Raw genomic sequence first — 23,785 nt, 5'->3', positions numbered from 1 at the left:
AAACCCAGACAAAGAATGCACATAAATACATGTTTAGCAGCTGCAAATAAGCCACTGACTCATTCTTCTCATTGGGAACAGGAGTAGGTCCTATGCTATCTCAGACCACTTCAACAGCATATAGCATAAGTGATTTATTCTTCCCCAGGTATGGAGTTTTTAGAGACAGGATGACTCTGAGAGGTATTACTTGCAGAGGAATTAATGATCACCGTACCCAAAGGCATTCCTTGCTTGCCAAGCATAATTTCATAGTTGTTTAAACTTACACTAAAGATAGATAACCTAGTTGTGAAATATCTTTGCTAAGAAAATATAAAGAAGACATTCTCTAAATATGCCCTGATGGCTCCAAGGGAATCATGCTTATGATGGGTTAGATGTTGACTGGAAGATGTTCAGATCTCAAAGAAAATCCACTTGCCGTTATCAAACCTTTGAGAAAGGATCTGGTTTGTAAATGCTCAGAAGAGAATTGGTAAGAGTTTGCATTGGTGCAAAGAAAGGGTTTTTCTCAATGCTTGCTGGTTGACCAAGTTCAATTCTTAATATACATCAATATTTCTCATGAGCTGAATTAGGATATCAGGAAAGGGAAAATGATAGCTGCTGGGATGTTGCTGAGGTAATCTGTTAGTGATGGAGTTTTGTTCTCTCCTGGCAGGCTATAGACTCAAGTGCTGATGCAAATAACAGACAAGAAGAGAAAAAAGCAAGTAAGCCGTGGCAGTGATATGTGTACTTACCAAATCTGTGAGGGTACACTGCCTTTGCCTCTTACAGTTATAAGGAAGCAGCAGCCTTGGTAAGTCACAGAAAATCCTAGCAAATTCCTAGAAAGGACAGTTCTTAGAGGCAACCCAGTTTGCAAGGATATGCTACAAAGAAGTGTTCACAGCAGTAGGAAACCTCTGAAGCTCTAATGGAGAATGCCACAAAAAAAAGCATCAGAGGGAAGCCCAAAACCAGCTGAAAAGTTCACAGTGAAAAAAATAAAAGGAAGTGTTGAAAAAGGGAAACTGAAAAAGTAGGTACATGTAATCGTAGGAAAAAAAAAAAACCACAAGAAACCACAGTGCTGCAGCAGTTAGAGAAGACTGAAGCAGAAAAACTTGGTATAGTGAGTAAAGTAAAAAAATGTTCAGAAAAAAAGCATTATGCAGTGAAAGAAGTAGCTTCAGAAGAATCAGTAGAAAGCTTTCAGGCAAGAGCAGCAGTGTGATGCACCTACACGCCAGTAAACAAACAAAATCTGAAAAAAAAAAAAAATTAGGAAGCATCCTGGGAAAGGAAAACAGCATATTAACTTTTGGCTAAGAGGACTGAAAAAAAAAGGAAGCGGAGTGGTATGATTAAGTAAATTGAATGCCAGGGTGCTGATGAAGACATTCAGAGAAGAATGGTGTCTAACTGGAAGACATCAGGAGCAGATAAGATCTACCAGTACTGGTTAAAAGTCCTTACCAATCCATATCTTAGCTCAAAATACATCTATAGAAGATGCTGCAAAAGGCTGGAGGGATGGAGGACCCTTATGGAAGGACAAAAAAAAGGGAAAAAGGTCACATTATCTTAAAAATCTGTAAGTGACTCACTGATGATCTGAGAGCTCCTTATTAAAACAGTCAGGAATATTTTGAGGATGAGGGGTACCTCGCAGATACTAGAACAAAACAAGAGTCTAAATGTGTTTTTTATAGATTATGCAAAAGCTTCTGAAAGCATGGCATGAAATGGGATCCGAAAGCATCTGGAACTGGGGAGGGAAGCACATTTGCTACAAAACAGTAGTAGAAGAGGAGATAAGAACACTGCTAGGGACATGGCAGGTGACTTCTTGTCACCCTTCTTTTTTGTAATAACTTTGCTTCTAATATTTGCAAAGCTGAGACATACTGCAAAATGTTATTTAGTGACAAGGGGAAAGCCTATCTCATACCTACTAATACAAGAACTTGGAATTACATGGTCAGGAGGTGGCAAAACTAATTTCCCAGTTAAAATTAATTTCCCAGTTAAAACTGCAAGGCTTTTTGGAATGAAATGAGAATTTTATGTAAACTGACCAAACCGCTACATATTTCACACCCAAAATGCCCTGCTGAAAGCACCACTGGAGATAGAAACAGGTATAGGGGTAAAAGAACATGTAACAGCACCAAATATCAAGAATTAGGACTACTTCAAAATATTATGATAAAAAAAAGAAGGCAGCTTTAAAGAAAGAGTGCTTTCAGAGGTGTGTACAATTCCTAAAGGTGTATCTGCATTCAAAATACATTGAAGATAATCAACATTTATGTCATCTACTGCAGCAAGAAACTGGACCCAAGGGACAAAGCAGGAGTTGGCACCGAATTAAGCAATAAATATGGATGTGAGGAAACCTTTTTGCTGGTCAGAGAACGACAGAGGAAAAGGCTGAGAACAGTAAAGGACATTACAGAAAATCAGCATATGGTGACAGTGAACTATACCAGAGACTGAATGTTGTCTAACCAGGTCCCAGGCAATGCTCCCAGGCTGGACAGAAAAGATGCTCCTTCTAAGCATCAGCCTTTATATAGACAAGATGCATAGCCAGGGTGGATTGGGAAGAATCTACATGGCCTTTGGGCCACTTCTCTCCTGACATATATATCACTGGTTTTCCCACTGATATGTTTATAATACATTCCTGCAGAGCTTTGTACACATTAAATGTTCCTAAAGAGGCACTGCTTCTGGTGGTTATTTGAACACAACTTGAGGGAAGATAATTTTCATTTTTATTTTTCAGAAACACCAACAACATTGCAAACACATGCTTATCTTGTACACAAGACACAGCGTTTCTCAAACTTAGGGCTCATCTGTCCTTGTGTGACCTGCTGAGGACCCGAACCTCCATCTTCTCACCTACTGTGACCTTGTGAAACTCTTTCCAACTCCTAGAGAAACCACCACACATGGTATGAAAAACCAGACAACATCTACTGCTGCTACTACCATTACTATTACATTTCATGCGCCACCGTGCCTCCAGATCAGTGTGAAATCCCATCATTCTACCTGCCAGCTCCTCCCTTCCCAAGCTCTTCTCCACCCTTTGCCTCTAATCTGCTTCCAAGTTAAGGGTATATTCAGTTCAATTTGCAGTGCAGCAGAGAGATAGATGAGTTAGGGCTCCTCTGCCCTGCTAGGCTGCAGCAACCTAAGCAGCAGGGCAAATTCAGCCTAGTTAGATCTAGCTTGAGACTCCAGCACTGCTGGACCAGTTTCCTTCCCACTGCTCACCCACAACTTAGTTTCTCAGACTGTTTAATCCCAAAGACCATCAAGCAGTATCTAGTGGACCTTTGCATTGATCAACAACCAGCAATACATTAAGTATCATGGATGACATGGTATTTTTCTATGGAATATCAACTGCAGACCCTGTAACACAATATAATGTCCATTAAGAACAGCATTTACAAATAACACTGAGAAAGAAAAACAGCTAAAACATCATGCAGAATTCTGTGTGAGACTCCTACGTAATCTAAATTAACACAGCAACACTACCATTTATGCTGGCTGATGATCTGTCCTTTTAGGTTAAAAATGCTCTAAAACTCTAAGACTCCTTGTAACCCAAGTGCAAAAAATTAAATAGGTGTTGTCCTTATAAAACTTAGGCTGTGTGCCAGTTGACTTGCTAGCATTGTTTGAAAGATTAAAATAACACATAATCACACCAGCTCTCCAAATCCAACCAAGGCTCAGAGGATAAATGCCTTACCTCATTACGTTTAAATGTTCTATCTCAATCTGGTCTAAAACAGAGCAGAGGCTGTGAGCTGCCAATCTGCTGTACTGTTAAGAGAACAGAAATACTGCTACAGACCAGGATGTGGGCTCCAGCAAAGAGACATGGTTAGCATTTGGCTTTCCTGTAGTGCACCCTGCTCCTCAGCAAACTTGATTCCAAGGATCGTCAGTTCACTCAGTATGACTATGTGTTAGCTCCAATTGAAATGATCCCTTTTCTCAGAGAGCGCTTCAGCGCCTTAAGTGCAATGTTATTTATACATTATAGACCACATTCCTGCTGCCTAGCTCATGCTGGTGGCTCCCACCGTCACCACTGAAGAGCATCAGCCGAAACAGCGGCTTGCCTATCTGAAGCATCCTCTCAGACACTAATCAAACACACCTCATTTGACTCTCAAGAAGGTGTAAGTCTCACTTTGTGTAAATGAAAGTCAGAGCTAGCTAGAGTCAAATCAAAGATTGTTTTGCTCCAGTAGCAAAAGAGTCTCTGATAAACCAGTTTCAAGTGGGATAGAAGCCCTATGAGAAGCCTCGGACAAAAGACCTGGCATCACTCAACTACCTCTCTATTGTTTCTAAACTACCAACACATTTGAGATATATAACAAAGGAGACTTTTTGGGCAATCATACAAGGAATATCAGCAAGCATTTCATGTAAGAATTAGACTAAAATGCCCGTGTGTCAAATTTCCCAGCAAAACTTCTCTGCATGGCTTTCCTGACAATTGCTTACCTCCTTTAACTTGTCCAGCTCATTTTGCAGTGTCTGCTTGGAAACTTCCACCTCAATGATTTGCTGCCGAAGGACTTCATTTTCATCTTCTGCTTTAACACGTTTCTCCTCCACACTTTCCAGCTCATGGTGCAGTCTGACAGAAACATCTTTGGCTACCTAGTAAGAAAAGCACAAATGCATGAGAAGAATCCATGAGGAACAACAGCTACAGTATGTCTCCTACAGCGGGAAGCATATTACAGCCCCAGACAGCCAAGATATTTTTTATTCAATTATGAGACTGTTGATGAAAGACTTGAAGCCTTCTAAGTACCAAAATGAATATTCATTTGTAATAAAGAAAGCCAAGATAAAAATATATTCGATTACCCATCTCCAGCTCCCTCTCCACATTATGCCAAGGCAAAGTCATGAACAGCAGGAGAAAACAAGCAGATACCAAAACTGCACATCAAAGTCCCAGCATATCACGTCGATAAAAAAGATGAGGAATTTTGCTGTAAAGTTGACAGGTCATTGATCAAAGCTACACATCCATGCAGCAGTCTCATCCACCTAAATTTGCTGCTCTAGCAGCTATCACAACAAGGCAAGAGTGATATGAACGCACAGAAATATATGTTGGCTTAGGTTTGCTGAGTCTAGCCTAACAGGAATGAACATTTACTCCAAACACATATGGAAAGGTGATTCATCACGCAAAATGATGAATTACTGAATTATGAATCAGCAAAAAGAAAGCAAACAAACTAAAAAAACTTCAATCTCTTTTTCACTTGAACCCATGTAAAAGATTTTTACTGAGTAAAGTATCATTTCTATTATGATAAGCTTACCATTTATTTCCTATCATAAAAGAGGAAATTAGGTCTGATTTTGAAAAGTTTGATGATTTGATACGTCACGCTCATTTCCACTGCTGGATACCGATCATTCGAACTTCAGAAGGTTTTATGTTTCGCATATTTAAGTATGAAACGCTTAATAATTCTAGTGGTAAGCAGTTCCTCTCTAGAGAAGTTATCTTCAAAACAGCTACAAGATAGCACTATTAAGAAAAATGAGTAAAGCTATATATGCCTGGGGCCTATAGAAAGCTAAGCCTTGATGGAAACATTTCTGAAAAATATAAGAATTGTTCAAGTATGAACATAATTTTACAGGAATTTGTGTTTTTATGGGAAGAGCATTTTGATTCTCTATCTGCCTTGCTAAAATATTCTAACAGTCTGTTCTTATTACAAGTAACTCATTTGGCACTAAGAAATGCAACTTTGACTAGTTTTTTTTCAGTTATTTGGCATAAGCAAGAAGTAAATCTTGAGGAAATGGCATGAATTGGGAAAAGCATATCAGGTTTTGTTTATGCAGTTTTGCAAAGCTATAGCTTTCTGTAAAACCAGTAAAACAAAATCCTTTAAATCTTTCAAATGTGCAAATGTAACTTGACTGCATTTCTTTCATTTTTAATCTGACTTTTTTTATGCACTAATACGTCTTTTTATGATGATAAGCCAAATGTTAGCTCTCTACTGCAAAGGAAGGAAACTGGTCCTGACGTTTGGAGAACTATTGCCTGTTTCATGTGTAACCTTCCCTTCCACTGCAGGGAGCCACATCATCGTTTGCTCTCTTTTGCTGTGAATATGACTCTCTCACTCACCTTTAAATCTTGTTCCAGGCTCCTAATGAGCTCTCCATCCACATGGCCTGTTTGTGCAACTTTCAAGCTTTTCTGTTCTGCTTTCCTGAGACGATATTGCAGAATGCGGCAATTCTTGTTTGCCCGGTCCAGCTCTCGCCGGAGCTCCTGCAGCTGGTAAACATCTTCCTCTAAATAGCTGTCACGCATTTCTTCCATTTCAGCCCGAAGTTCATCCAGCTCATCCTGTGAGAAGTCAAAACAGTGTTCCATCATACCTCTGAATCTCACCCGTGGGAGCAAAATAGGAAACATGCTCACTAGGATACCATATTAATGAAGTGATACAGATTACAACATGCAGCTCCAGAAGCCATAGGAACAGAAGATTTATCCCAACACTGACTAATTGTTCTGAACTAAATTAATGGATATTTGTTATATTTCATACAATTGCTTTAATAATTAAAACCAGACCAGACGCTTCTCTTTCTTCTGAAACTTGTAACACTTTCCTTTTAGCATCCCTAACTAGAATAAAAAGCGCATAATACTTTGCCACTATCTGAACTGATTCTTTGCTTTATTCAGACTACAGTAAAACTCCTCAACCAAGCACCTCTACACCACTGTGTGATGTGCCTTTTTAACAACCAGCATTTCCTAAAAATGAAATTGTCCCTTGAAACTTAAATATATGTTTACATCAAATACTGAACTGCTCCATATGATAATGAACTGCTCCATATGATAATGAACTGCTCCATATGATTCATGTGAGCCTAGCACCATGCACATGCTTAATGACAGATAAGTTGGATGTGGCAGAAAGCAGGTTTCAGTTGTGTGCGCACACATTGAAATAAGAGGACCACAAGAAGAAAATAAAGCCTGTGCCCATGGGAATAACCTGGTCATTCTTTTCTGAGCACCATGAACTGTCCCAGTTCCACATTATACCATGAACGGCACATGCTCTCTAAAGTCAGATTTAAAGATTTAGGGCTGAACAGGATAAGCTCTATCATTTCCACTTGTTTAATCTGTGCATGACTGAAGCTCCAGAGCTAAAACTTAGAAGGGTCTTCCAAGCTCAGGGATCCAAGCCATTAAACAACTGCATGAGAAGAAAACTATGACCCTACTTACTTTGAACAAAGAAAAAGAACAAGAAGAATATTTTGAATGAAGTATTAATTTTAAAATTGCTTTCTTTAAAATTGTTTTGATATTATCAAGACCATATTTTCTGTGGATAACATAACTAAAGATTCAAGCAGAACTTGTACCGGGGATAGCCGCACTGTCACCTCAGCTCAGATCTGTAACCGACACTTGAAATACCATGGATTGCTGGAGAGTACTTTACATTGTATCAGGCATAGAAGACACTGCTATTGAGTTAGCTCACTTGACAAAACCTCTTCCAGTCTAGACCACCCAGACAGCAGGATGGAAGCATCCACATATATCCCTAACAGTTGCCCTCTCAAACTTTGCCCCTTCCCATGGCTTAACTGGATGAACAGTCATGCTCCTCTCCGTACCCCTCTTGCACCACCAAAGCTTCAGTAACAAACAAAAGACATCTTGCCTCCGAGCACAGTCTTGACCAAAGGAAGACATGCCAAAGTTCCTTAGTCTTATTAGCACAGTTATGTTAGAATTATAGTGTTACTCCTACCAAAACCCCATCCACGCATAAAACCCTCAGTATTTAGACAGTGATGTTTTAACTTCAGTAAGCACAAGGTTTCTTATTTGTAAAACAAACACTCTGGGCTCAGCACTACAGCCCTCCCAGGGCTCTACATAACTCTCCCTAGATCGTCAGAGAGGACAGACAGGTTTTCTCACAATCCCACTATATACGTTCTAAATATATTCCAATTTCTGCTATAGAGGCATCATGCCCCATCTCCCTGGGATATCTGCAGAAGTAGGATATTTGTGTGGACAGAGAAGCTCAAGGGTTACTGCCCAGTGAGGTGGATCACATTTGAGCCATACATTGTCTGAAAAGGAACCGAGTAAGCACAGTAACAGAAGTCACCCTTGCAGCAATGACATCCTCCAAAGAAGCAAACAAGCTCTGCAGACCCAACCCAGCAGGACTCTTGCAAAACAATCAACACTCCGGGCCCTATCTACCCTCCTCAGGGTATAGCCAAATATTCTTGCCAGTGTACAGCTGACACACTGATGAAGTTTTGAGAAAGGATTAATATTTTTGAAAAGGAAAACATAGCAACATACGCTTGAATGCATTGAGAAGGAGATCTCTTTTTGGTTTTTAATGTACACACTGTACACACTTTTACAGTATACTTCACATTCATAGACACTTTCATAGAATCATAGAATAGTTTGGGTTGGAAGGGCCCCTAGAGATCAACTAGTTCCAACCCCCCTGCCATGGGCAGGGACACGTCCTACTAGATCAGGCTACCTTTCAATAGGTAAAGCAAAAGTTTACCCAGTAAAGATGGAGACATAGAAGGAAAGCTCAAGACTTTAGAAACTGGTTCGCGAGCAGCAGTGGCTTTTGAACCCAAGAAAAGGAGTACTGTTTTGTGTAACTAGTATATCAACTAGCTATTTTGGTTAAGGGAAACACATCAAAAGTACGGCCTTTAGCTGTCAGAGCTAATACAGCCCTCTGGGATAAACAGGACCAGAATTATTGCTTAGGGCTGTCTGCAGACTCAGGAGTTAAATCTACCTCAACAAGATTTAAGGTTGATTAACTTTTTAGTATCATCTTCAGAATGCTATTGCTAATTAGATTAATAATTTGGTTGTAAATTAAGAATTTTGAAATACAAATCCATAATAAAGAAAAACATCTGTCATCACCAAATTAATGGGATCTGATGTTTATACTTCAAGAACTAAACCACGGTTTTCATCCACTAAGTGGCCTGCAAAGAGCACTAATAATGTTATTGCTCATCTCAAACTTCCTTCTTATCTGTATCAGGTTTTGGAACTAGTAAATCTGGTCAGTTTCTAAAGACAAATAATCCACAATATTTTACTTCAAAATATTAATTAGAACTAAATTTGGAAAGTGAAACTTGCATAATTTTAAACAACCCAATCCATGCAACAATCATCCCACTGAAACTGAATATTACCAAATCTTCTCAGCGCAGATGTGAGCTCGCCCAGCCTTAAGAGTCACTGTGTCCATCCGACTTGAATCCTATGTCCTTCCTCCCAGAAAAGGAGTTCCCCAAAGAGCTGCAAGTGTTGGCACAAGCTATATTTCAGTAGACAGGCCTGTCTTTTACCTCCAGGAAAACTGAAGTTTTCTCCATCTTCCTTAACAGCAGAACTCTGACTTTGAAAGTCTGATTTTTTTTTTTCTTACTCTTGCCTCTGATTTTGGTTATAAATACGCAGTCTGGTTTCTCTTCAGTGTAACTTTGTACATAAACTAAAATCTAGGATACTATCAAGAAAGCTGTACTTTGAAACATCCGAGATTTCTTTTTTACTGAATTGATCTTCTTTCCCACACTTAATGATCTTCCTGCTCCCAAAACCTCCGTATAGAAATCAGACTGTCTTTGGTTCTCTTGTACTTAATACAATATCCTTTGAACAAGCTTTAAAACACGGCAACATACATGCAAACACAATGAGGGCACAATTTTGACCATATAATGAAGAGAAAATGTCACCATATGGACTGCACACAGCAGCAGCCCACTTTCTGCCTTATTACTGCAGTGCTTGGGGCCTGGACCTACATAGTCTGTCCAGACCATAGAGGAAAAAGCCCAAATGGGACAGATTAAATCTTTGAGTAGCAACATGAAGCCCTTTTTTTAAATGCATTAAAAATATGTATACAGGAGGGTGTCACCTCTGAAACGCCAAAATATATGATAACCAGATTGGTTCAGGTTTTGTATAACAGGACAAAATTATGGATGCAGGGATAATCTTTTACTAGCTACAGTAAAGACATAATCTTGCTTTTGATACAGAGCACAAAAACAGTGGCAACAATGTAGATACTTCCAGCTCATAACAGCTTATTCTTGGGAAACACTTGTGATTCTGCAATAGATGCTGAACATTTGTGTTAGCATCTCCTAAGTCACAGCTACAAAACCAGGACAGCTTAAAACTCTGTTAAAGTGATGTGTGCGTAGGGAATAGAAGCAGCTAAGTTAAAGACCCAGGGAAGTAGAAATTACAATTGAAACTATGATGGTCCTACTTACTAAACTGGCATTCCTACCATTTTGGAGGAAAACACGTCAATCATTAGTGAAATCAAAGGGAAATGCAGCAAAGTCAGAACTTTAAAAATCCCAAACAGTAGTTTGCGAGAAAAGACTCTGGCTGCAAGGCAGCTGGAAATACTAGATAAACTCAATCCTCACTTCGTTAAAATGTATCGTTCTTACTACTATTATTATTGTGAGTGAGAATTAAGGCTCCTTCTCTCAAGAGGTGTTGAGTTCCATATCATGGACTTTAATATTGTAAAGCTGAAGAAAGATCAGAATAGACATTTAGAGAGTAATTTAGAAAAACAAGTAAGAAAGCAGCCATCCCTCTTCATGGATCTAAAAACTGGTGAGCCTGCTCCCTTCCTTAAACAGGGAAGACCTGCTCCAGGATCCCAAAGTGGCAATTGAAACTGGGAGGTCAAGTGCTATCATAAGAAGCTTCACTTTGCTGGATGTTCCTGCAGGGGATAAAAGCTTCTTCTTGATCCCTTTTAATTTAATGGTAACTACTTTATTACCTTCAGTAAAAACAGCACTAGACAGTGTCCTGGGAGAAAGAATGTCGTTTAGGAAAAAGCTAAACGGCTTTTCTTTCCCAAAGTCACCCTGGTCATCAGAAAGAACAAATGGAAATGCAGGAAAGAAAATAACTTTCCAAGTGGCAACTCTTTCCAAATTTGAAGTGGAAATCCAGGTTGTTCCTCCTCCCAAGTGTTACCATTTCTGGTTTCAGGTACCTGGCCCAAATGACTTCCTGAAGGTCAGCAATTTGGGGTCTAAAAAGGTTCATTCATCTGCGATTCACAGGGCTGTACAAATGCAGGGACAGCCTTAAAAAGATGCTCCACTTGCAGAATTCCCCTACACTCCGACACTCTGGTGCAAATGCAAGTGAATTAGGATTCACCATTCCCCTGCCAGTCTAACAAGCCAAAGTGAATTGGCTGAAAGGGGAAAGCCTATGTGCCATTTACATCACTATGTAGCCCAAACACATGCTGAGGGCTTCAATTCACATCTGTTCTGTGCAAACTGCCTGTCAAAAGAGAAGTCATTATCTCATTAATACCTTTACTGATGTCATGCTTGTTTATTATTGATTTAATTTATAATGAAATATAATGAAGGGTAAATTATAGGAATTTGCCTTGTTTAGGGTTCTTGGGGAAAAAAAAGGAGAGAGAAGAAAAGTCAAGCCATGCAGCTATTACACTAAGTAACCCATACTCAAATGAGTCATTCCCACTGAAGTGACCAGGAATACTTGCACAACTGCCGGGATGTGTCTACCCAACCAGTCTGGTTGAGATCCACAACAAGGTTTGAAAGTAAATTTTCCAGTCATCCCCACCAACTGTGCACCCAGTCAGCCCACAGAGCACACAAGAACTGTATTCCTTCTGAAATAATACAGCGTTTTATGCTCCAAATATGCACCAAATATGCTCCATTACTCTTGAGTCCTGCAAAACACATATATGATGGGGATGTTTCATCCAAGGAAACAAACTAAACACATTTCGAAGACCCCTAAACTGTATATAAAGACAGAGGCAGGGGTATCAGCAACAGCTGAGCCTTGGTCAGCCCTACTGATCTACTCTCACTCAGTTGATAATTACGGACTAATACAGAAAAAACTCTTAACTCAGAACGTGAATAGAGAGTAAAGAATTGAACCCAACCACAAGTAAAAAAAAAAAAAATAATAATAATTTGGAAATTACTATTGGGGAGAATTTTACATGCAGAAAATAGCATAAAAGATGTATAGATACTGAATCCATTACTATGTATTTACACTTACGTACATTAACAAACTGAAAGCCTTTAGGCTCCATTGAATTAGAACACATCAGTGTCCAGAAGTTACATATTAACTGGGAAACAACTGAAAACTAAGAAGACAAAAATGTGCAAAGCCAATAAACTCTACAGTATTCAAGAAAATGCAAATGAAGGATTAAATGCAGTCGTCTATGCAAAGAAAAAAAGTATTAATTTAGCCAAAAGTCATATTTATAGATTATGCCAGGACTACTTTCTAAATAGGTTCTTTAGTACACATTAGATCAAATGAGGGGAGAGTGAGGAAGGGAGGAGGGGTGGAAATTACAGTGAGTAGCTGCTATTGTGCTGGTGATCTGGAAGTTCTTGAAAGTCCTTGATAAATCTAAGATTAATGAAGTGCAATTTTATGTAATCTCTGTTTTCATATTTTAAATATCTCAAGCTGTCTGTACGTAGGAGATGCTGCTGCTGCTAAGAAATAAACACATCCCCCATATCACTTTACAGCAGTACTGCAGTAGGGATAAATATGCCTTAAAAGGCTTGGGTTGGGAAGAAAACAACAACCATTATTTTTGCCTCTTGTAAAATATGTTAATGAACCTAAAGTCCCTAGCCTGACACTATTGCTTAGCTCCCGAATCAAACTGCTTTACAAGTCAGGCACTGTTCAGATGTTGTTCGAAGCTTGTGTGCAAAACAAGATGAGAACTGAAAAATTTTAAGACTCCGAGCACCTGTTGACTTCAGGGCTGGCTTAAGTCTGCAGGATCCGAGGGAGTGAGTAGCATCTGGCAGCTTTCCTGCTTCTTTCAGGCATTAGTCCCAGTATTGTCTCAACACACTTCCTCATCTGGGGTGGCTGAAACTCTTTGAGCAGTCACCTAGCTGGTGCAACACTGCTATCAGCTATTGAGGGTCACATCACGATGCCAGTGCCCTCCAGGCAGTGCAGGAGTTCACGGGGAGGGGGGCACAGCTGGGGCTAACAAGGCACACGGCCTCACTATTCTTCCCCGAAGAGACAACTCATTTAGAAGCAGCTGACCGTCCCTCCAGCAGAGCCCCTGCACAGGGGTTTTGTGCCCAGGGAATGGTTATCATCATTTCTGTTCTCTTTGGGACCAGCAGTCCCCAGGTGGGAGAAGCAGCATGTCAAGCAGAGATAGGGATAAGCTTTGTTTTTCTAACCCCAGTAACCCTCACTAAATGGAAGAAAATAGGGCCCAATCACTCTGCGTAATTTTTGATCTGCATTTTTTTTTATCTGACATACAGAACCCCCTGCACGTGAACAAAAGAAATAGTGGTATTACTCCTCATCAGTTCATCTCAAGCACAGGGACTCAAATATTTACAGTTTCAAGGGAGTCAAGAAATACATTGTAACCTCATATCATACACACTGTGATTTTAAAGAAAAATTATCATCCTTTAAATGTACCAGAGTGGAATAAGAGGCTGGAGCAGCCCCTTATCCAATCTATATTTAGTACATGTTAAAGACAAAAATGAATATAGAAAGAACAGACAAAGCAAGATAAACAAGATTATTATCTAAGATAATTATCCAAGATTGTTTAGAATATATTTTTGTGCTAGTCGGCACCATAGCAGCGTTTTTGGCATGTTGAACTTGTACCAACACAGGCACAAAGAGAAGGCCTGGTAAACCAAAGCAAAGCAAAGCAAGCACCAAGTTTTGTTTTGAGGGCTGTACAAAGTGTTGCGTCTTGCGTATGAGGCTGCTTTCATATTACATAAAGAGAAAAGGGGCATGTATCACAACTAAAATACTACTGATGTTTTTGTTAGCACTTTCATTTAATTAAAACAGTCTGGATAAAACGTTGGCCAAGATAAAACAAGAATATTTTCAATTACTAAAATTTGGTCCCTCTTCACTAGGATTCCAGATCCTTTAGAGGGCTCAACACCACAAAGAGCTTCTTTCAAAGTTTCCTAAGGATATGCATAGTGCATGATGCTTCTAGGTGTGCTTGACACTTTAAAGCAATCTTGAGAAACAACTACTAACGTGGCTAGTATTTTGCTATTACTAACAGGACTGGCTAGCAATAACTAAAACTATCTTCCACTAGAACTTACCAGCGGCCTCCTGGCTCCACAGAGTCAGGCACCACAACATAATTTCTCTTACACATCAACAAATTGATAATGCTTTTTAAATGCTGCTGTAGTATTACATTCTTGCCCCATAGGTAGCTGAAAGAAGGTTACACAAGAAATATATGAAACTGAAATCAGTGGTGAAATTTCACAAAGGTAGTAAAGGAGAGATCTTTGTCTGTACAGGCTTAATTTTACAGACAACTGGCCACTGCTGGAGCCAAAGTCTCATTTAGGGTAACATCATAGTCCCTGGAAATCTATAAGGCGGTAACTTGACATTGCATTGCGACCTGGCTCACAGCATACAAAGTCCGAGACGTTTGCAGCACCAACAGTGTGCTCTGCAAAGTTTTCCACGGAGCACTCCAGGGAGACCTTCTAGAACTTCTTGAGTATAAATAAAATAAATGACTGTTTGTTTGGGTTTCTTTTCCTGGTAGCCCTTTAATCTCCAGTAATCTTTAGTACTAATTATCTCTCTCTCTCTCTCTCTCTCTCTATATATATATATATATATATATATGTATATACACACACTATGTTCGGTAACCTATGTTCCAGACACATGAAAGATATGTGAAAGACCTTTCTAAGTGAAAGACAGATTTCCCTGAAACAGGCTTTAAAATTATGTGTGCTTACTGTTGTACTCCAGCTGCAGGGAGGGGATAAGGAAGAGTGAAAACTACAAAATTCAGCATATGGCCACACTCAGGAAATTAACAGTTTCTTCTAATCATTTAGATCTAATCATTTGTCTATTTACAGCAGACAGCTTCCCCGTTATCCCTTAGCCACTCCAGTTAGAGCAGCAACACAGCTCACTCCAATACCAACCAAGAGAACTGCATTGTAAGAAACCCTAGGAACAAACTCACAAGCAAACAAGTCCTTGTCCTAGTTTTGGCTGGGATAGAGTTATTTACTATAACTCTGAAAATCCTGTGGTGCAAAGAGATGCTCCTGGGCTTTTGGCCTCCATTACTTCTGATGGCAATGCCAGTTTACATACTCCTAAAAGCAATTCCTATTATGAAGTATGATTTCATTACATGTCCTCTTGTTTCTGGGCTGTCGAGTAGAACAGAGACTTCCGATTAAGGTTATCGATGGTGCTCATCACTTTACAGACTATTACATTTCCCTAACACACTCCAGGGTTTTCCATCCAATGAGTGCTATAAAAGCTTTGCTAAACAACAATGATTTTTATTGTTCTAGTTCTGTAATATCCCTTTCTAGATGACCAGCAGTGCCCACAGTACTTCAGGTACACCCAATGATCCGTGTAACAGCTACAGATCTATAAACATTATAATATTGTCTTTGTTATTCTCTATTCAGTTTTCACTGAAATCTAGAATAATTTTTGTCTGCAATTTCACACTGAGCAGAGATTTGCATTACTACTTCTCTCATGATGCTCCCGAGTTATCACAACACATTTAAAACCCAGGAAAGTGCAAACTCAGTCCTCCTTCTCTCCAAGTGCTTCAAATTTTCAATACTGAAATTTATTTTCCTTCCGCTTCCTTCATTTTTCACTCATTCCTTGGGGGTTAAGTCTACAATTAAGTTCTGTCTGGTCTTTGCTGGACTTGACCTAAGATAAAAAAAATGAATGTATTCCAAAAATTTTGCTGTATCATTGCTCATTTCTTTTTCCAGTTCATTAAGCAGCACCAGACCCAGCAAAGAACCTTGCAGCACCCCTGCTGTTAACCTTTCGCTATGCTGAACATCATTTCTTGTCCCTCAGCCAAAACCCTTTAACAAGCCCAGTCTATATCTTTGCCATCCTCTTCTCTCCCAAGGTTACACCCAACTTCAGCCCTTATCTGAGCAAAGCTCTCATGATTTCTATGGTCATTTTGCCTGACAGCAGGTTGTTTGCAAAATCAGGGAACAAAGATTGTTCTCACCAGCAGCAGAGTCAAATGGTACAGTAGCTGCTGTTACATGATTATCTCAGTTTATCTTATTTATAGATCTTTATGGATGCAGCGCCTTTGCCGTGCCAGAAGATCAGATTGTAAGTTCAAGTCCAACTAAAGGTTCCCGCAGGTCAACCCAGCTCACAGCACACTGAATTTATCTTTTCTGTTTCTTCAAGGATGAAAGCACATAGATTTAGTTTTCTACCCGTACAAGGATGCAATGACACTTTTCATTACCGCTCTTCTTATTCTATTAGTTCTTCACAACGAGTGGCTTCACTAAAGCGACACAATAAACACGCAACACAAGGCGGTCACCCTTTCCACATCAAACGAGGAAACCGGTTTCTTTCACCTTTTCTAAAGGGTGAAATTGAGGGAAACAGTTCCTGGAAAGCAAGGTCTCGCTAACCGGTGCGGTATTTGCAGTCTTTGCAGCCTTTTCCAAAGCGTTGGCGTTCGCTGAGCTCCCACCACGCCAACCAAACCTCACACTGCCACAAGCACACGTTTGCGCTGGACTCAAGGTTCATCCAGCGTACACGAGTCAGGCTTTTAGAGAGCAGTGTCCACACGCTGAAATCCCTCACGAAGTCTGTGGGGAGCGCCGAGGCTGCTCCCCCCACACCCCATTTCTCTTTCATACCGGGCAGCGGGAGATCCCAGGGAAGGCGATTCCGAACCGCGCCGATCCAGGGCAGGAGGGGGCTGCGCTTGCCCCGCTGCACCCCCCCTTCCCCTCCCCGTGCGGGGCCGCTCACCTTCAGGTACTCGTTCTCGGAGCGCAGCTCCTCCAGCTCCCGCTGCAGCTCCTCGGGCTCGGCGCGGGGCTGCGGCGCTGCGGGCGCCTCCCGCTCGCTGGAGCCGGACTCGGCGTCGCTGCTGGCGGCGGGGGGCAAGCGCTGCTCGTCGGAGAGCGGCTCGGAGGGGCAGTCGGACAGGTCGGAGCTGCTGTCCGTGTGGCCGACGCGGGCCAGCGCCGACACCGCATGGCCGCCGCCGCGCTTCGCCTTCCTGCAAGCCTTGCCGGGTGCCGCCGCCGCCGCCGCCGCTTCGCCCCCGGGATGCCGCCCCGCGCCTCGCCCGGCGCCGCCCGGCTCCGCTCCGCGCGGTGCCCGCTTGGCGCAGGGGGCAGCTCTGGCGCCCGCCCGCCCGGCGGAGGCGGCGGCTTTGCCCCCCGGGGCGGCGGGGCGGCGGGGGAGCCGGCAGGGAGCCGCCGGGAGCCCCGCGGGGGCGGGGTGGGCGCTCGGGGGAGCTCGGCTGGGGAGGCAGGGGGACTTGGGGGGCGCGGGGGGCGGCTTGGCGGCGGCGCGGAGGTCTTTGAGGAAGGGTCTGGCGGGCGAAGGGGCGCGGTGCAGCTTCTTCTTGTCGGCGTGCGGGTGGTGGTGGCCGGGCGGGGGCGGCGGGCGCAGCGCCTCGCCGGGACCCGCGCCGTTCAGCGCCTCCATGGCGCGGCAGCGGGACGGGCAGCCTCCTCCAGCCGCCCCGAGCGCTCTCGCATCACTTCTGCTTCTCCCAGCCACAGCCCTCGCACTTTTCTTTCTCGATCCCCCTCCTCTCTTCCTGCCCTCCCGCCCCCACCACCTCCTCGCCGCTCTCTCCCGAGCACTGATTTGTTTCAATAAAACAAGCCCAAATCCCTCAGCGGCAGCCGTCTCCTCCTCCCTCTCCTTCTCCTCTCCGCCTGGCTCAGCTTGATGCAGCTCAACTTGTGATGCAGCCCGAAAATAAACCTCCTTTTTCCCTTCAATCCGCGTCTCGTCTCCCGACTGCCTCCGCTCGCAAGCCCCCGCTCAGCCCCCCGGTGCCGCTCCCCCCATGGTTGCCGGCTCCCCGCTGCCCCCGGCTCCGACCGCCGCCTCCGCCCGGCTCCTGAAATAGCCCCGGTGGTGCCGGGGCCGCTCGGCGCGGCGCTGCCCGCAGGATCCGCCCCCTCTGTCAGCCAGCCAGGCTGCTCTCCCTGCAAACTAGTTTCCTCGAGCTCCCCGCACGCTTTATTATAAGGGCGCCTCCGCCAGCCCCTTCCTATCAGAAAGCCTCATTTTTAATTTCCCAGCCACGAGCTGCGTAGCGTTGCCCGTGTGTTCTAATTTCTTTTTTTTTTTCCTTTCCGAACTCAGACCTCATGGAAACTCGCTCTCCAGTGACTGGCAGCAGCAAAACAACAGCCACCGCATCATCTCCGTGCTCAAGGCAGGCACAGGTTCACCCAGAGGCGGGGAGGGCTGAGCATCCGAGGGAATCGGCGAGTACTTGGCTGTGGCTAAACTGCAAAAAGCACGAACTGATCCTTTCGGAGCACGGGGATATGAAATTACAGTCCTTACATTTGCAAAGCACCCGGAGAGCAAATGAAAAGGAGGAGAGGCTCAAGCGTGGGAAAGAGGCACAGCCTAATGGGTAGGAGGAGAGCAGCAGCAGCCGGGATGTTTCTGACTCCTTCGCTCGGGCACAGCGGGATCTTGGACTGGCCGCGGCGGTTCCCTTATCTGTCAAACGAAGGTGGCAATTGCGTGCGTAGCTCATCAAGTCCTTGGGATGTCCAAGTCAATGGGTATAAACTGGAGAGAGGCAGATTTAACCTAGACATAAGGAAGAATTTCTTCACCATGAGAGTGGTGAGACAGTGGCACAGGCTGCCCAGGGAAGCTGTGGATGCCCCATCCCTGGAGGTGTTCAAGGCCAGGTTGGATGGAGCCTCGGGCAGCCTGGTCTGATAGGAGGTGACCCTGCCCATGTCAGGAGAGCTGGAACTGGATGACCTTTAAGGTCCCTCCTAACACAAACTATTCCATGATTCTATGATCCACGTCTGAAAGGCAGCGACTGCAGCGCACCCCAGGGAAGAGCTGTGCCGGGGGCACAGGGGGCAGCACCCTGGGTTGCTCCGGGTCATCTGGTCGCCGGGTGCTACCCTCAAGGGCAAATCCCCCCCCCCCGCCCCGGGAATGCTGGAGCCTGAGGGCACCGAGCACCGTCACTGCAGCAGCCAGGGTGGCCAAGGAACGATTGGGCGCTGGCTCCGGGTGCGATGCCAGGGGACGTTGCCTGGCCCAGGCTGGCATCCCGGGACTCCTTGTCCAGGTAAACGAGGGGAAAACTGATTTATCCTGCTGACTAGCAACCCCGATGCTGTGCTGCAGGAATACGCAACAGGTTGCGCTCACTTTACAAAGGCTGCCGAGATGGAAAAAAAAAAAAAAATAATAATGCTCAAATTAGAGCTGCATTTACAGGTTTCCAGGAACTGGGAGCGGCTCCTCAGCAGCGCCCCGGGCAGCCGGCGTGGGCAGCTCCAGCCGGGAGAGCACGGTGACGGGCGGGCAGCGGGGCGGGGGCGGTTCCAGCACCCTGCGGGAAGCCGGGCAGTGGGGGGCACACCCCGTGTCCCACGATGGGACCGACACCCCCCCACCCCTGGCAGATCGGGGCGGTCCCACCTGCGAGTGGGCAGGAGATGAAAGCCCCGCTCCAGGGCACACACCAGGCGATTTGTTGCTGTTGTTGGGTGGGTTGTTTGTTTTTTTTTCTCTCTGTACAAATTAAGCTTCTGTTACTGTTCACAGTTCCCCCTCCCTGTAGGCATCGCTGCCGGGCGGCTTGGTTCCCGCATCCAGATGTGACCTGATGTGCCTTTTAGGTGATAAAAATTGCACTTGCTGCTGCTGGTCTGTACATCTAGTGGAGCTACCTGGAAGACTTTGTTGGACCAAGTCTTTTTAAAATTATACAAAATACAAAATGGGAAATAAAAATAAACAAAATAGGAAACAAAAGCACAGCAAACCTGCTTGCCAGTGTAAGTCACCTCATTCTCCCTCCATGTACAACATTAATGATTTACTTAATTGGGTAACATAACCAGTCTATAGAAGCAATATGAAGTGGCTCAGGTAGACTTTGATCTAGAAGAATGACCTATGAAATATAAACTATTGTTACATTTTAGTAACATAGCGTTTGTGTCAGGCCATCATGCCTTATCAGTGTTTCCTACCAAGCTGTTTTTCTCTTGGTTGGGGTTTCTTTTGGCAATACGCTGCTGGTCAGGTCAAGCAATCCTCCCTTTCACTCCTGCTAGAGTGAAAGAGATGGCAGTTGCGGTATTTCATCCCAAGAAATAGTAATTAGTATGGAAATACTAAATATTATGGATGTTGCCCTCGATTAGAGATATCAGAAAGGTTGTTTTGCTTTACTGTATTGCCACTCACACTTGGCTTTGGTTTTAACTTTCAAGAATAGGTGGGAATTCTAGCTTTGCCTATCAGATTTACAGTGCGTTCTATTCCTGTGATGAAAAGGGAACTGTTCTGTACTAATTTATGAGTACCCTGTTTTGACTTTGCTCCATGAACAGAACAGTTCAATTCAAAAGGAAAATGAAAGGAAAAAGTATGGCTCAAGATAAGCCACTTTTCTACAAACAATAGCTGAGAGACAGTGCCAGGCTTCTTTGCACTGGAAGGGGAAAGAATTAGGGAAGTGAAAAAGGAGCACATTCACAAAAGGCTGGGAATTGTCTGGGAGAATTAATCTGAGACACTTGAGTGCCTGACAGAGTCCAGTTTCCCGTGGTTATCTTGCAAATTTTATGTTGCAAATACATTAAGTATATTTTTTTGCTATTTTATGGGGTTTTTTTCCCTAAAGGCTTTGTTTCAACTGCTAAATGCTTTGTTTTTAAGGTATCTTTTTATATTGCTGTGTATCAATGACCACAAGCTCCTAAAAACAAAGAGAACCAAAACTCAGCCTGATTTCCCGTGATAAACAGAGTCTTAGAATGCTTAAAGGCCCATGATGTGGCAGAGTGACCTCAGATCAGAAAGGGGACTGGAGAGCAGATACATCTGTAAACACGTATCCTTGTATTCTGTGCATCTTCCTCTCATGTTATCCCTTGTGTTCAGAGGCAGCACCAGTTCAACTAGGCATCTTAATAAAGTGATTTACTTACACTGATGCTCAAGCAAAATAGCTGTGGAACTGAAAACATGCATCAGCAAAACACATTAAACTGGGACGAATGCTCAGTCACACTAAGATCCCTTTACATTGTGCTGGCAGTATAAAGCACTTAAAAACAAAGAAACGCGGTCTCTGTAACCCTCGCTGGGTGCAGATGGTAGATTTGTGTGGTATGAGGCCAGCTGTAGTATTTTGGCTGTGTTCCTCTATCCTCTGCTGTGTGTGCGATGCCATTTGGTGATCTCTACAAGAGTGGTGTAAATAGGCATGGTATGAATGAGAATGAGACCCTAATATGAAAGCTAAGTACATACCACAGAAATCTCCATTGGGCTAGGCAAATGCCCAGTAAGGTTTACTGATATCATATTTCTTATTTATTTATATCAATCCATTTTTTCCTTTACTTACAACTCACTAATGGTTCTCATAGGAACTTGCAGGCAGCACAGATGATCGTGCTTACCCTAATTCTCTTCTCCTTCTCTTTTTATTTTGCTTGTAATGCCCAATTGTTTTCTCTTATCATAAATTAGTCATACATGCCCTGGTGGTGGTGGAATGGTTTCTTATATGCTGGTGTAGCTCTTGACATAATAGGATGTCTGGGTGTTGTTTGAATAATACAAATAATCAGACATAACACTTCTACAACAGATTTATTTTGGCAAGGCTGATATCCTTTGTCTGATTAATGCAGACATTTGATAACTGTATTTGCACAAATAATTATGAAAAGTTGATGCTAAGCCTGACTACTTAGATTAGCTATCACATATCTTACAAAGCATAAGGCACAGGTTTTGGCAGTACAGGGCAGCCCGAATTCTTTTCTAGGGCTGAGGCACAAGAGAGTTTACAATTACTTAGGGAAGATGTGAAGAGGCTCAATCTAAATGTAAATTTGTCCCTCAGTCGGCCTGGCTTACAGTAGCCTAAGCTGTAATTTTCTCCTGTTTCAAATCCTTATTTTAGATCTACTTCTATGACACCATAAGAGCAGCCAACTTATAATGGCTGGACTTGGAGTTACAAGGGAGCACTGATGTTTACGGAGCTAAAACAAAATAGTAAACGAAGACAAATGCATCTGTACACGCCGTACATATGGATAAACCAGCATATATCTCGTTGAGTCTGTCATTATTCCCCCTTTATTGCAGATCACGAGTTGTAATTTCTTTGTGGCCATATTGTGCTCTCTGATTATACCATCCCAGAGGAATCCTAATCAGAGCCAGCAGGTGTTACAGTAACACATTAACAACAGCAACAAGGCATGGCTTTAACAGAAAAACATGTGACATTTTCAGTTCACAAATCCTATTTTTTTGCAATCTCTCTCTCAATTGCTATCTCTCCTTGGGGGATTCAAAGCCCTGAAGACCTTTTGTAAAGCTTTATTCTTGGTCCCAGGAGTTATACTTAGATTGTGACTGCTTACTCCTTATTTGTACAAAATCCTACTATTAAAGGTCTCAGAACCATAAAGGTTCTTTATGAGAGCTTCTGTCCTACAGTAACGTTATTATTGATGACCTCAATCAGGGAACGGAAATAATTGCATGAACTAGGTCCCAGTCCAAATGGACTTCAGAACTTGAAGAAGAGCTTAGGGAGACTTCAGACATCTTCATTCAAAACAGTGATTGCCTTAAAGCCCATTACCCAGCCCCGCATACTCCTAGCTCTGCTGGTCATCTTAATTTGGGTCATGAAGCTCCATGGGTGACCAGAAATTTTCCCTTGCCTCTGTCCATGGCTCAGTCGGAGCCAGTAATGGAGCCCCTGGGCATCATGCAGTCACCACTAATGCTTTCTGGTAAGGCCTGGGGTACACACAAAACACAGCAACAATCAGCTCTATTGAGGAGACAGCAGCACCCCACCTTTCACAGAGGGCCTAGAGGCCATGTGGCAGCGCAGCAAGTGGGAGGTCTGGCTTTGAAGCCTTCTCCAGACTAAAGGGATTACAAGCCCCCAAACACAAAGGGTCTGGTGGGGCTTGCTGATTGCTATCAGTCATTCCTGCTGGTGCTGAGCATTTGTGTGTGTGTGCATGCGTGTGTGTGAAACCTCTCAGGGTCACGGTTGTGAAGAAAACACAGCTTTCGTACCCTTCTTGTTGTGGAGAGACTTTGGGCCTCCCTGTGAAAGCGGTCAGTGCTTCCAATAGGTGAAGCCCTCCTGTCCTTCCTAAGCACGGAGCTACTCCCTCTCACTGTTCCTCCAGCTCTGGGTTAGACACCCCTGACCACACTGAAATCTGCAACCCTGTTACTTCCCAAGTGTACAGAGTTCCTCTTTCAATATCTGAGGAAACGCCAAAGAGCCAGAATGTAAAGTCCTACAACGTCCAGCGTTACAAGGCAGGGGTTTGCTTGAGAGTGACAAAAGTTCATGCTGAGGCCTGACTTTGTTTCCCACTGTCCTATCTCTGCGTAGTACAGCCAGTTGCAATGTGCAGTTGGAAAAATAAATCCAAAATTAATATATCCTTCTATCATCCCAAGGGGCATCTATGAACCTTA

General features: G+C 43.2%; 1 protein-coding gene across 9 annotated transcripts in view; it reads right to left on the bottom strand.

The window, feature by feature from the left end:
* Nucleotides 1–18,244, bottom strand: part of MTCL1 (microtubule crosslinking factor 1) — a 112,534-nt gene extending 94,290 nt beyond the window's left edge. For 3 of the 9 annotated variants that reach the window (XM_054057217.1, XM_054057221.1, XM_054057218.1), the window contains exons 1-3: nucleotides 17,045–18,240; nucleotides 6,197–6,421; nucleotides 4,531–4,689 (exon numbers count right to left, since the gene is read on the bottom strand). In XM_054057217.1, the coding sequence (XP_053913192.1) occupies nucleotides 4,531–4,689; nucleotides 6,197–6,421; nucleotides 17,045–17,731 (1,071 nt within the window). In that variant the 5' untranslated portion in view covers nucleotides 17,732–18,240. Of the gene's footprint in view, nucleotides 1–4,530; nucleotides 4,690–6,196; nucleotides 6,422–17,044 lie in introns of all 9 variants that reach the window. The other 6 variants (XM_054057220.1, XM_054057219.1, XM_054057222.1 and 3 more) reach the window with 5 other exon arrangements.
* Between the last annotated feature and the right edge of the window lie 5,541 nt (nucleotides 18,245–23,785).

Source organism: Cuculus canorus, chromosome 2 (genome assembly GCF_017976375.1).
Source record: "Cuculus canorus isolate bCucCan1 chromosome 2, bCucCan1.pri, whole genome shotgun sequence".
In the NCBI taxonomy this organism is placed as follows: domain Eukaryota; kingdom Metazoa; phylum Chordata; class Aves; order Cuculiformes; family Cuculidae; genus Cuculus; species Cuculus canorus.
The sequence above is the reverse complement of the archived record's forward strand: the minus strand, read 5'-3'. Positions and strand labels throughout refer to the sequence as shown.